Source organism: Girardinichthys multiradiatus, chromosome 8 (assembly GCF_021462225.1).
Source record: "Girardinichthys multiradiatus isolate DD_20200921_A chromosome 8, DD_fGirMul_XY1, whole genome shotgun sequence".
NCBI classification, from domain to species: domain Eukaryota; kingdom Metazoa; phylum Chordata; class Actinopteri; order Cyprinodontiformes; family Goodeidae; genus Girardinichthys; species Girardinichthys multiradiatus.
Genome location: NC_061801.1, coordinates 13,178,761 through 13,192,886, shown reverse-complemented (window position 1 = coordinate 13,192,886; position 14,126 = coordinate 13,178,761). Strand labels below are relative to the sequence as shown.

The following is a 14,126-nucleotide window of genomic DNA, read 5'->3' as shown; positions in this document are numbered from 1 at the left end:
ACAGTTTTTGAACATCTCCAACAAAACATAAAGCTCGTCCTTCTTCCACTTTCTCTCAACCCCTCGGCAGCTGCGTTTAAGCGTGCAAGTGTGTGTGTTCACCTGTATTGTTCAAAAACTAAAGAGCCTCAATAAAAACAGCAGCTAATTTTTAAGAAAGCTTGCGGTCACCACCCATAGACATATAATAAGTGTCCCAATGCATTTGGAATTATAGTGCCTAGCAAAAGGATTAATACCAGCTGAACTATTTCACATTTAGGGAAGAGTGAGCTATAAAAGGAGAGCTATTGTTGAAAGAAACAAGAACACCTGCTTACAGTTTGTCACAAGTCATTTGGGGAGGCAGGAAAGAAAGTATTTGAAGAAAGTGTTTTGGTCAGATGGGATTAAAATTTGTAAAATGTTGTGTGTGGTGTAAAATGAACACTGCACATCATCCTGTAAAAACATCCCCTCTGTTTGGCATGGTGATGGCAGCATCGTGCTCTGGGATAGCTTTTTGAAAGGATGAGAGAACATTTTAAAAATTGATGTTCACAGATGATCTACATCCAACCTAACTGAGCATAAGCTGTTATGAAAAAAAACTGCCAAAAACTTGAGTATTTTCCAATTTTGCATGTATAAAAGTGTTCTACTTGTCAACTATGCTCTACTTTGTGTTGGTCAATCACATGAAATCCCAAACACATACACATTTGTGGTTGTAATGTGAATAAAATGTAAAAAACAAAAAAAAAGTTCAAGATTCCAGTAATTAACATAACTACCTTTTGTCGTGGGACTGCTCTGATATGCTGGAGGCTCTTTGTTCTGTGGAGAAAGGAATCGAAAAAAGTTGTTAAAGCCATTAATGGAAAAGAAGCAAAACCTACATCACAACAAAAAAAAAGACAAATTTTGCAAAAAGAATAAAAATGAAAATGCCTTAATAAATTACAGTCTTCAACTATTTTAGATTTGAAAACCATGGGTTTAAAAACAATGTTGAGCTCTTATTAAGTGACAAAGAAAAACAGTCTGGACTTCATTTATCCTACTGCATATGGAAACTGATGTAGAAGGCAGCAATGGTGATCTAAGGAATAAATTCAATTTTATCGTAAAACACTCAAACTTACAGAATATTCCCTCAGATTATAAAAGAGGCACAAACACAATGATGAGGTCACTCATCATTGGGTATAATAACTTTCAATTCCCCCGTCATCTAACTCACTTTTAAAAGATTGCAATCTTTAGAGAGCTTTTACCCACAGGCGTTTATTTCCCTAATAGGTTGTCATTTATGGAAGTTAAGTAAAAGACGCAGTGGTAAATAGGTTAGAAAATTAACATTTTAAAATTTTGTCCCTCAGTCTTCTAAAAGGAGGATTAGCTAAAAATAGAAATAAAGCAATTTCTAGAAATCAAAAAGCAGCATAAAATCACTCTTAAAGCATTTCCCTCACAGCTAAGAATCAATTTAAAATAATCTGATCAGATTTATAAGTTTTCCTAAAACCAGGTATTATGAAAGTTTTAAAGAAAATGTTGGCTTGATTGTCTCCTAGATGCTCATTTTTCATCGCCTGGATGAAGACTTTGTTTTACAGACTAGAAAAATTAAGCCATACAATGAAAGAGGAAGAATGAAGAAGCCCATTTTAGCTCAAAAAAGTGCTTCACAAGAACTAAGTGTTCTGTTAGTCACAGTCTATACTAGTTTGTTTGGAAAGTACAAATGTAAATTCAGATTTTCACAACCTTCCATCTTCAAGTGTCGCATCCCTAATACACACTTATACACTCACACACAGATAAAAGTGCTGTCAGTGAAAGCTGGGTGTGGTGCAGGCATCCAGTACTTACTACCCGGGTGGAGCAGAGACAGAGACAGGGTGGATTTAGACAGAGAGAGCGCCTGAAGGAGAGATCGGCTGTGGCTGACACTGTGGAGAACGCCATCTACAGGGCACAGTGGACAGAGGTCTGCTAACACATTGACTACAAGAGGGGGGTGCAAACTATCAGAATGTACAGTACAGTCAAGTTCAAGCAGAGTGGCACTCAGTTGGACATTATGCAGATGTGTTTCTGTCACTTGTAAAATAGGAAAATAAATATAGTTTTTTTTTTTTTTTTAGAAAATTTCCTTATTTGTTTACTTTGCTGATACACCTTTAACTTACAAATAAAGACATTTTTGTTGGTAGCGCCCGTAAAGAGGCACAAAAATTTTAATAAATTCAGCATTTATTTGAGTGGTTACATGCCAAACAGAAAAATGTAAATCCAACATTTAAATTTAGAACATTTATTCCGTGGTGAAAACAATTCTATATTAATAAACAAATTTGAGCGAAATCAATGATAGCAGAAATATTGGTTTCCTCTGTGCTAAAAACTTGGCCATAAAAAAGATACTTTTATCTTTTTTGAAATAGCTAGAACTACTCATTCTCATTTTCTGATGGAGCTCAGTAGATTTTATTTAAAACCTTCGGGTATAATGTTTATGATTCAAGTACAATTTTCAGGTCCCACAGCCTCACAGATCCTCCACCATACTACACAGAGGGCATCGGCCTGTTTTCCAGCTATTCATCCTTTGTTGACACTAGACCCACTTTTACTGTTTGTTGGAAAGCTCAAGTCCCAGTGCCACAAACCCCAGATGTTCGCGACAAAAACAAGAGGTTAGCATGTAGATACCATCTACTGCTTGTTTTGGTGACTTGGTAGCCCCATGATGCCACTCTTTGGTGCAGTTATCTAATAATAAGCTATATAGATCATTATTAACCTACTCTGCCACCTCATTCACTGTGGGTGATTGCAAGACAAACTCTGGTCTTGGCCCAGCCTTGTTTGTCACAGCTCCAGTTGATTTATACTTTCAAAAAAAATTTCTGACTGCAGATTTGGGAAACATTATGTAAATAGCTGTTTTTGAAGCCGTTTTCTAACTTCTGAAGATCAACACACACACTAGATTTTCCTACGTAGCAAGTTTTCATGACTTTCCCATTTTGAAGAGGGGCTAAAGGAGTTGGGTACCTGTGTCACATCATATCTATAATCCAGGAAAAAAGGAAACCATAGATAAACTTTTAAATGTTTCTCAACATTTCCTCAACAGGTATGCAAATAATAGCGGCACCATTGATTTTAATTTAAAAATAAATCTTAACAAGGTATTTTTTTTCCACGCTGAAAAACTAACTTCAGATTAAAGGTTGGATTTTTCTCTCTTTTTGGTGGGGAATTAATAATACAGCAATAAAATATTACTTAATTTTCACACTTCTATGTTAGGGTTGCCAAAAATGTGTAGGTTGTTTTTGTTAAATCTACACAAAAAGCACTCTTAAAAATATCTTGGTGTTCTGGAGTTTTGTGCCCTAACATCTCTTGGCTAATTACAGTAAATAACATAACTCCAGGAAAATAACCAAGGTATATTATGATCATTTATAAGCTTTAAGTGTGCTGCTTTCTATAGGAAAACAAAATAATGTATCCTCTCAAACACATCAAGCTGCACTGACCAACACGTACCTGAACATGACTATACTATAAATTAGTGTTAGAACTGTAGCTCAAAATTAACAGAACATGTAAGGGTATTCCATTAGTGAAAGAAATTAACAAGAAAATTGTGAGGAAAATAAATGATTAGTAATGTGTTAGACTATCATTTTTTGGGTGTTTTGTGGACTGGGGTTTATGACCAGGCATACCTTCCGATGTGTGGTTGTCCCGGGGGCAGCGACTAGGACAGAGCTTTGAGTACGAGTAGGAATAGGAGCGCAGTCGAACACCTTCCTCACTTAGGTCCTACACAGTAAAATATAACCCACGGTAAAAAACCATAATCCCACCAGCAGGTGTCAAATGATTTAATGAACATGGGACTATTAATTTTACTTTGGAGATGGAATCACATGTGGAGGCCGACTGGGCCCGAGTACAGGTGAGATCAGGAGTTGGACGCCGGGTTTCTTTTTTGTCTTCACTTTTGCTAGCATCTGAAAATAGTCGGGAAAGCAGAGACTTTGGCTCTGGAGTTTCTTCTTCACTGTCCATTTCCAGGGCCACCAGACTGGGAGGGGGAAAATAAATTATGAGTTAGTCACGCACATAAGAACACTGGCATGTAGAGACTACACTGAAGGAAAATGTAACACCTGATATCACAGGTTTCCATTAGTGTGCTGTCTCTTTGACTGTTCAGATCAGTGGAGGGCTGACAATTCAGCCTCGTGAGGGCCTGATCAACAGGTGAGAGAGAGAGGGAGCTAGGTACAGACGCAGGGAGATCTTGTAAGTGGAAATGGGGTGGAGGGGTGTCGGTTGCAAGAGGATCATCAGGGTCCCATAAAATGCCATCAGTGCCCGTGCTGTCGCTTGTCACATCATCTACTCTAAACTTAGTGTCCTCTTTGTTAGCCTAAAGTTAAGAAGAGAAATAAAAAAAAAGAGATACACAGCGAAAAAACCTGAGTTTGGGATTAATTGAAAAAGAAAATGTACAACCTGAGTCTGCTGTGCAAGGGTCTGATCACTGCCGTTGATCATGGAGAGCTCTGAAGCACGCTGGCTGAACTGGTTCTGAACTTCACTGTTCAGTCCGGGATGCCCATTTACTAAGATAAACAGACAGCAAAATCACATTACACCTTCAATATGTTTTGCTTTATCATCTCTATATAGTTGCTCGCTCTTTTTAGCCAGCTATGACAGATTTTTGTTTTTATAGAGCTTTAGAGATTTATTACTATAGTGCCTGCTGAGATATTACTTTAAATTACAACAATTTGTCAAAACTTTTGCCAAATACATGGATGTCTGCTTAGAGACTGCAGCTTTCAAAGTAACCTAAAACAATATGACAAATTATCCAGGCAAAAAGTTTAGAACAAACACACACAGAAATCTTCAAATGCCAAACTTAGAGGGCAGATTATCAAATATGTCACAATACTAGACCATTAAGATATATTTACCTCTCCTGGCCTGTATTATCTCCTGGTTCAGGATTTACTTGAATTTCTTTTATTTTTCAAACCGCAACACATCTGTCTTTCTCTGCACAAATGTCAAGGCTTACAGAGAAAAGACGGGAAATAGGATGAGCTGCTGCATACCTACTCCTGTTTGACCTTTAAAGGATTGTTTTCACAAAAACCTCCACACATCCTCCTCACTGACAGGCCATATGTGTTTTGTGAAAAATAAGGTGGATTAAATTGACTCGCTCTGAGTCATAGCCCTTTGTTGTGCTACATCTGCTTAATGTTTATGCTCACTCTTCTAAGATAAAATGGTCCGGTCTTAAATCTTAAAAATCCAATGCCTGGCCTGTCTTGCTACAACTTATATACATATGGTGATAAGCTTTAGCATATTGCTTATTACAAGCATGTTTTGTAATTTTCTTTTTATTAATCTAACCAGGTACATATTTCTTTGAATCATGCTATTTTTAATAACTGCAATGTACTTTTTATGTTATAAATCTGCTCTTACTGTAAAGTCTCTTGTTTCTTTATATTTTACCTTGTGATCAATGTCCCCACACGGGGACAATAAATGATATTTCTATTCTATCTCTATTCTATTTTTACACTGAATTCATGCCTATTTTAGAATAGTTCTCAAAATTAAGATCCTAATCGGATACTTAAAAATAACCCAAAATTGCTTAAGTTATCTTGTGTTGCTTTTCACTTGGACTGTTAAGCTTTATATTAAGCATAAGTGTGTTATTTCACTAAAAACTTGCTAATATTAATATATTTCTCAAAGCTAACGCCACTAGCCAGACACTTTGCCTCATATTTAACATGAATCGTGATAAAAAGTAAACAATGGACTAAGACACTCCTGTTTTCTTGGTGAAGAAGTCCTTGCTGTGTAAATGTAAAGATTAACATAATGTTAGTTTTAGAATTACAGTTAGCATATTTACTGAAAGCAGGCTAACATTAGCATGTTTCTTAAATCTAACATTCGAACCAAGCATTTGTCTTATGGTTTTGGCAAAAAAAAGTGATGAATTATAATAGTTGTGCTGGATTGCTGCTGTAGTCTCAGTATTAGTGTAAATCATTCCATTAAGCTTGGCACAATTTGTTCTTTTATCGTTACAATTATCATCTTCCCTTAGAGCCTAGTTATATTAGTATATTACTCAAAGCTAACATGCTAACCACATATTTTGTCTTAAAAGGTTTTAACAAATAAAGTGCTGCTGCTCTTGTCTTGGTAATGACTTTGTTGTAGTGCAAATATTTATTTTAAGCTTAACGTAAAGAGTGCTTTTATCATAACAATTACCCTACTCATTCACCATAATGTCTCTTGCATATCGTTCAAACTAATATGCTTAGCAGACATTTTGGCCTTCAACTTTACATAAAACATTAAAATGTTGTGCTTTGTTGGTGTTGATGTCTTTTTGTTACGCTTAATTTAAAGTTCTTTTTAATGATAACAGGTAGAATCCTGACTAAAAGCCTGCTAATATTAGCACATAAGTAACATGCTGATAATTTACTATCAGTATATTACTAGTAACGCTCATGTCTTAACCTGATAATGTCTATAAATTTTTATCTGTTTTTATTAAATGATTATAACGGATGTCTTAGCAGAGGGGAATAACATTGTTGAAGCGACATGAATAAAAAAACACCTAAAGATGATAAGTACTACAGATGAGCTTTTGTTTTAATTTTTGATATATTGATCATCTTTGGTTCACTTTCGTCCATTCACTCAGCACAACACATGAGTATGGGATATCACGCCCTGCGTGTCCTGGCTGAAGCCACCTCTAATCACACCTTCTAGGTAAATTACATGATGACGACAGGTGACAGGCCCCAGCTGCACTACATACCTCTCTGTCATCGCCGTCATTACTCAATTCTTATGCTCTACACCTCGCTAAGAAGACCTCTAGGAGTCAGGCTAGCTAGCTGATGCTGGTGAGCTATATGTTTCTTTTTGTAAGGCTACTTGGAGTTAGTTTAACTGCTTTTGTTGGAGTTAGCCACTGCTGCCTGCTGGTAATCGTGTTTGCCCACAAAGGGCTAATTTCAAGCAGTTTGGTCTGGCTTTTGTGGTCGGGATGAGCACAAAGCTAACACAAGCAAAGCAGAAGTCATCAATTCGTCTCTGTCCTTAGGGGTGCGACTTCTCGCTTCATGAGAAGGACCAACATGAGGCTTGTCACGTATGTCTCAGGATTGTTAATACTTGCAGAGCGTTGGCAGAGCCCGAAGCATGTGCGGTCTGTCGCCAACTTCGTCGCTCGACCCTGGAGAGAAAAGTGCTGCTAGAGGCTGCTGGGAGAGGCTGCTGTCTCAGGGCGATACCCACTGCTCTCCGAGTCGGGAAACTTGGTTTTGTCCGTACCATATGGAGTATGTTGTTGTGATAGCCAATAATGAAGACGCTTGGTCTCAGCTTCGACTAGAACTCCTTGAGGGAGACGAGGACGTGCTGGACATTGGCTTTGACATTGTCATGGTCTGTCCAATGATGAAAATGAGTCTCTGCTTGATCAGGATGCCACTGCCGCTGCTGCGCCAGCGAACCTGGGCAACACGTCTTTTTTCTCCCTTTACTGTTATGCAGCTGAAACTCTGGACGTGAAGTGGCCCTCCCCACCTCCTGCAGAGAAACATTTGGTATTCGCCTCGTTTTATCTCCCCGCGGAGCCGGCCGCAGTCCACCACCATCTGCCTATGTTTTCAGACTTTGTTTCTGAGCTGACGTCTTCATGGAACAAACTACTTTCCAAGCCGCGTCACGGTGCCGGGCTATGGACAGTATCTGGACCTGGAAGACGCTGAAAAAGCTGGACAGGTAAATATTCCGCCTATGGAAACATCTTTGGCAGCATATCTGGCCCCGTCCCAAAATCATGGTGGTACAACATCGCTTCCGCCCAAGCACTGTAGATTCTCCGCTGCTCAGCTTGAAAAAAATCTACAGAGCTCAGGCAACCACTTCTCGTAATTAAGCTCCATTACCATGCTCCAGACATACGAAGCAATGCACTTGGATGAGCTTGGAGCCCAAACACTGTCGGAGAGCCCTCTGATGCCACTCTTAAATAAGGTGAGGATCACCGCTGACTACATCCTTCATGTGTCCCACTGTGCCCTGGGATGGCATCAACAGAAGTCACCCAAAGGCACCTGTGGCTCATGCTTTCTGACATCCCGGACAGGGACAGAGCAGTCTACCCGGATGAACCAGTGGTAGCCGATGGGCTGTTTGGGCGATCTCTCAACGTCATACAGGCAAAATTCGAGTTGAGAAAAAAGCAGACCGAAGCGCTGCACTGTATCAACCCCAGACATGATATGAGATCCAGATCCAGCTCGGGCACTCGCAAGATGGTTGTACCACTACCCCCATCGAAGAGGATGACGCGGCCCTTGAGCGTGAGCCCCCAGATGGCACAGAACAATGGTCAAGCTCCCCAAAAGACGGCCTGGAGTAGGGGTCCTCCTCCGGGACTTCAGGGGGACTCTAGGTCCCAGAAGACTAAGACACAGTCCACCTAGCTGTGGTACTAAAAATCCAGGGGTCTCAGGAGCAGGGAGACATGTTTGCCGGTTTTCGCCAGCTGCCGCCTAAAGGTGTTTTGTTGGTGTTGTTCAGGATCCCAGTCCCAAGAGGTACTGCATTTCCCCCACACAGTCTCCCAAGCACAATTTCCCCACAAACACGACATTTGAACTAAAAGCCCCCAGTTTGGGTGCATTAAATGTTTTTCAGAGCACAAAAGTTGTTCCAAATGTTTGTATCTATGCTCCGAACGTTTCAATAAAGAGTGCTTTTTCGGTGAAAAAACCATCAAAATCAAAAGGCTTCAGGCAAGAGCCAAGTGAGGCCGCACCTCTCTCACACGTTGGGGCGGGGCAGCACCCATCCACCAACAGTGCTGCAGGCTGGTCACCTAGCTGCACATCTCCACACGTGGAGCACATGCGCACTCCGACTTTGGGTGGAGAGAACCGTTGCTATGGATTACCACTTACAGTTTCACTGGAGAATGGCCTGTTTTATAGGTGTGTTACACGGCAGTCAAGGCCAAAGCAGCAGAGGCTCTTAGAGAAAAAATTAATACGCTGTTGGCAAAAGGAGCCATTTGTATGGTTTTGTTGTTCCAAAGAAAGGGGGCGGGCTTCATACAATCTTGGACTTGAGAGTTCTTAACAAATACCTCTGAACATATAAGTTCAAAATGTTAACACCCAAGCAACTTCTGAGTGTTATCAACCTGGGCGATTGGGCCACAATCGACGTGACAGGTGCTTACCTTCACGTGGTGATACACCCGACCACAGACAGTTTCTGAGATACGCCTTCGAGGGCAGGCCCTACGAGTACTTCGTACTGCCTTTTGGTCTGTCTCTAGCGCCTCGCACCTTTACAAAAAGTGTGGATGCAGCGCTAGCACCTCTCAGAAAAACTGGCGTCCACAACAAACAGTCAACAAACAGATAGTGAGGGGTGTTTGGACACCAGTTCAATCCAAACTCAACATAAACTACTTGGAGCTCTTAGCAGTTTTGCTGGCTCTGCAACATTTCTGCCAGGGCCTATCAGACCATCACGTACTGGTCAGGACAGACAACACCACTGCGATTTCACGCATAAACAGACAAGGAGGGACTCGCTCACTTCCTCTCCTAAAGCTATTGCACACCTTTATGCAGTGGTGTAGCATACACTTTCTGTCTATCAAAGCTACTCATGTCCCTGGACGACTGAGTCTGGGTGCAGATTTGCCCTCCAAAGGCGGACCTTGGACGAGAGAGTGCAACTTTCCGTCTTCTCACTCAGGCAGGAGGGGAGATATTTCATCCACACCATAAGCTGTGGAAGCTGGATGCCTACCTGCTGACCAGACTACCTGACTGGTCCAGCTTATTAGCTAAAGGCCTCCCCCCTGCTGTTGTGGAAACAATCCAGAATGCGAGAGCATCCTCCAATAGAGGCTTAAACATATGGAAAGCTTTTGAGCAGTGGTGTGAGAAACAAGCACATTGTTCCATTTCAGTGCTCAATGGTAGAAGTTTTAACATTTCTGCAGGAACTACTGGATAAGGGTCTTTCCTTTTCCACAATTAAGGTCTACTAGGCCGCTATTTCTGCCTGCCATGTTGGTTTTAATGGAGTCACACCAGGTGCTCATCCTCCGTCTGTACATTTCGTAAAGGGGGTTCGTAGACTCAAACCTGTGATTAAACACAGTTTTCCTTCCTGGGATCTCACATTGGAACAAGAAGCTCTTTGTGACCCTCCATTTCAACCTTTGGAGTCAGTAGATATGAAGTTCCTATCATATAAGGTTGCTCAGCTTCTTGCTCTGAAAACTGTGAAGCAGGTTGGGGACCTCCATGCTTTGTCTGTTAATCCAACCTGCATACACTTTTCACCTCATGGTTCCAAAGTCACCTTGCGACCTAATGCAGCTTATCTTTCTAAGGTCATACCTTCGGATTACAGCTCAATGACTATAAAGCTTTATAGTTTTTGTCCACCTCTTTTAGTATCTGAGGAACAAAGGAGGCTACACTTACGGTGCCCTGTACGTGCACTGCACAGTTACATTGACCATACACAGACTGTGAGGTTGTGTGATCAACAGTTCGTGGGTGTTGCTAACCCAGCAAGGAGGAAAGCTCTGTCCAAATAGAGACAGAAACCCCGGTCCTCAGCTGAGTGAAGAGCAGCTATCGAACTGAGTAATGACGGTGATGATGGACAGGTTTATAGTGCAGGCGGGGCCTATCACCTGTCGTCATCGCATAATTTGCCTAGGAGGTTTGATTACAGGTGGCTACAGCCAGGACACAGAGGGTGATATCCCATACTCATGTGATGTACTCTCCCCCCAGTAGATATATGCATAGCATTACGGGGTTTTTTATGCCTATTTTTGTTAAATCTGGTTTGGTTTCTAACCCAATGGACAAGTGTTGACTGGTAATTAGAGGAAAGTGGGGCCTTGACTAAGTACAGTTACAAAAAAGTCACTAAAATGGCAGTAGAGAGGTCTCATCTGAGATTTGAATCCCCATCTGGTCCCTAATCACAGGGAAGCGAGGGAATTCATTTTCTAAATAAGTTTAAATAATTTGTATAGTAAAGTTTCATGTTTAAGGTCCAGTTTTAAACTTTCTTCTGTTGGGTCATCTTCATAAACAGAATGATATGAAAATTAGAATCCAGGAGGGATGTTGAAAAAGTGAATGCATAATTGAGACAGGACTCACAAGGTTTTTAATGCCAAAAAATAATGGTGCACAGACCATAGATCTCAAAGACAGTAGTTTACAGGATGCTTGCTCTGTGTCTACTCCAACTGGACCTTTATTATAGTTAAACATTGATACCCAGTAAATCATCTGATGGATAATAAAAGCTCGACAGTGTTATTAAAGTATATGTATATTGAGACCAGCTCCCATTTAGTTTTTAGATATCAAAAAAATAACTTTCAATTTATTTCAGGAAAAGAAAAAAAAAAGTTGCACTTCCAATTAAAAAACAAATCTTAAAAATTAGAATAAAACCAGATGTGATGGCAAAATGTTTATTTTTGCAGCTTTTTTCAACAAGAAAGAAATAATGAATGAGGACCAGATATTCCTTCTAAATAAAGATTAAATGAAAATATTTTGGGCATGACCAATATTTCAAATCAGCCAACATCAAACCTAAATGTAAATAGTTGATGAAGAACAATAGAATTTAAAGAACATGTTGGAAATAGTTTAAATCTGTGGATGCTATGTATAACACTAAGCCATAATCCATTAAACTAGTTTACTGCATTCCTTCAAGGGTCATGATCGTATAATTTAAACTTCAAGAAAGAATAGGATTCATTTTTTTTGAATACCATTTCAAATGTTATTTTTTGGTAAAACCAGTCACAAAGAGCTGGTAAAAGCTTGACCAGCCTAAAGGTCAAGCAGTAGAAAAAAATATTTTCTACTGGAAAAAAAACTCCCTGCCAGATTTCCAGTGGATCTGCCAATTTCAGAAAGTGGTAAAAATGGGCTTCCTACATTTCTGGGACAGCCGGCTTCTTTCCTGTGACTCATGCAGAACAAACAACAGAGAGCAGACACTAATCTTTTTATTATAAAATGTTAAAATTTATTTACTTAACCAATAAAATAGATAGGATAGAAACAATGCCTTTTTTTCTATTTTGCACCTGGAATTGTCACTCAAACATGGGTACCTAGGAGGCTATTTCATGTTTGGCACATGAAATCCTAACCTTCAAAGTAACTGGTAGACATAGTTTTCAAATTCTGAAAAAGCCCGCAAAAGGTCATGTTAAAGGGGCTCAGTGTATGTATGTGCAATGACTTAACAAAGTCTGAGTCCAGGATTTGCTACGTGTGCCGTTGCAGCCTATCTACAGGAGTGGTAGAAAAACAGTGTGGAAAATTGCCTTGTTTGATGAGTGCACTTTCCACCCAGCCTTTGATGTCTGAACCAGCCAAGGCTGCACTAATGTAAAGGAAATCCTGGGCATCTCAGAGGAATTTCCTTTTTGCTGCTCTCACACAGTGAAGAGACTAGAGTTTAAATACACAAGGGCAGATGTTTTATATCCAGTCTTGTCCTTGATGTCTCCTCTTTTCAGTGCACTATAAAACTATCCATAGTCCTTCACCTTTTCAACATTCTGTCATCCAACAGTATGGGGATTATTGGATTTTATGTAATAGACAAAGAAACACATAACTGTTTAGTAGAAGAAACATTGTACAAGGATTGTTCAGATTTTTCTAAGTCAATATTTCATAGAACCACCTTTTAATGCAATAAGATTTAGGTATTTCAGGTCATAATCTCTACCAGATTTGTACATCTAGAGACAAAGATTTTCACCAATTCATCTTGACAAAAAAACTTAACTAGAATGGATGCAGTGTTGATGATCAACACTCCACTGGATTTTGCTCTAAATTCTTTTGACTGGGAAAATTCTAACACATGAATATGCTTCAATCCAAATCACTCTATTGTAGCTCCGGCTGTAAGTTTAAAGTCATTGTCCTCCTGGAATGTGAACCTCCCATCCAGTCTCAAGTCCTTTGCTCTCTTTAATTGGTTTCTTCCAGGATTGTTCAGGATTGTTCTGAGTGGCCTTTTTGACCCTGCAGAACAAAAGCATCCCCACAGCATGATGTTGCCACTACCATGTTTCATGGTACAGATGGTGTGTTTAAGGTGATGGGTAATGCAATATTTTAAGAGTTTTACATGAAAACCAAGTGTTACATTTTGCTTTAATCTTCTTTATTTGCAAAGAGATGTAAAAACCATGTTTCTTTTTCTTTTAGCTTTACAATTACATGCTACTTTGTCTCGATTTATTACAGCCTTTCTCAAAGTCCTGACTCTAGTTTGGATTTGGACCTAATAGCAATACCATCCAAATTCAGCCCCACGTAAGGAAAATGCAGGAAATCCGCTAAATTGGACATATAAAAACCTGGAATATACGGTAGTAGAATTTGGTCATTTATGCATTTGATATAACAAATCTAGGATCTAACTGTAATTTAAGAGTTCCCCTATAATAACATCATAGGGAAAGCAACAGAGAGCATGTTTCGTTCCTGGGACTACCTCAGCCAAAGCTCAGTTCTACTGAAACCAACAGCTGTGTGAGAGAGACCTGAATGCAGTGCAGCATAACTCTATAATGTGCTAAGCACAGCACTTAGTTTATGTAGCAAGAAAATAGCTTTACTTTGTATTGTATAACAGGTACTGCAAAGCGAACATTTTCTGATCCAATTAATAAACCAGAGCCTGTCATCACAGGAAGGAAACAAGCTTGGTCTGCTGTTTCTGTGAACTCCTCCCTCAGCAAAGATCCTGAGCAGAGCGAGATGTGTATTTACTGACTTTTTGTAGCTCGATGTGCAGAGTCAGATAGTCCTTTAGAAATACATAATAGATTTTACCATTAATGCTAAAGCTTGATTTTTTTTTAATACATGGAATTCAGAAAAATTAAACTGCAATAAAAAAAAAAAAAACAGAAACACGTTTGATTGGCTCAAGGTTTGGGCAGCTCATTG

The 14,126-nt window shown here is 39.7% G+C and overlaps 1 protein-coding gene across 2 annotated transcripts in view; it reads right to left on the bottom strand.

The window, feature by feature from the left end:
* arhgef28a (Rho guanine nucleotide exchange factor (GEF) 28a) overlaps positions 1-14,126 on the bottom strand; it is an 89,685-nt gene that overhangs the window by 46,962 nt on the left and 28,597 nt on the right. The window contains exons 10-15 of one of the 2 annotated variants that reach the window (XM_047373531.1): positions 4,522-4,631; positions 4,173-4,435; positions 3,913-4,087; positions 3,726-3,822; positions 1,855-1,950; positions 774-816 (exon numbers count right to left, since the gene is read on the bottom strand). In XM_047373531.1, the coding sequence (XP_047229487.1) occupies positions 774-816; positions 1,855-1,950; positions 3,726-3,822; positions 3,913-4,087; positions 4,173-4,435; positions 4,522-4,631 (784 nt within the window). The remainder of the gene's footprint in view (positions 1-773; positions 817-1,854; positions 1,951-3,725; positions 3,823-3,912; positions 4,088-4,172; positions 4,436-4,521; positions 4,632-14,126) is intronic. The other variant, XM_047373532.1, reaches the window with a different exon arrangement.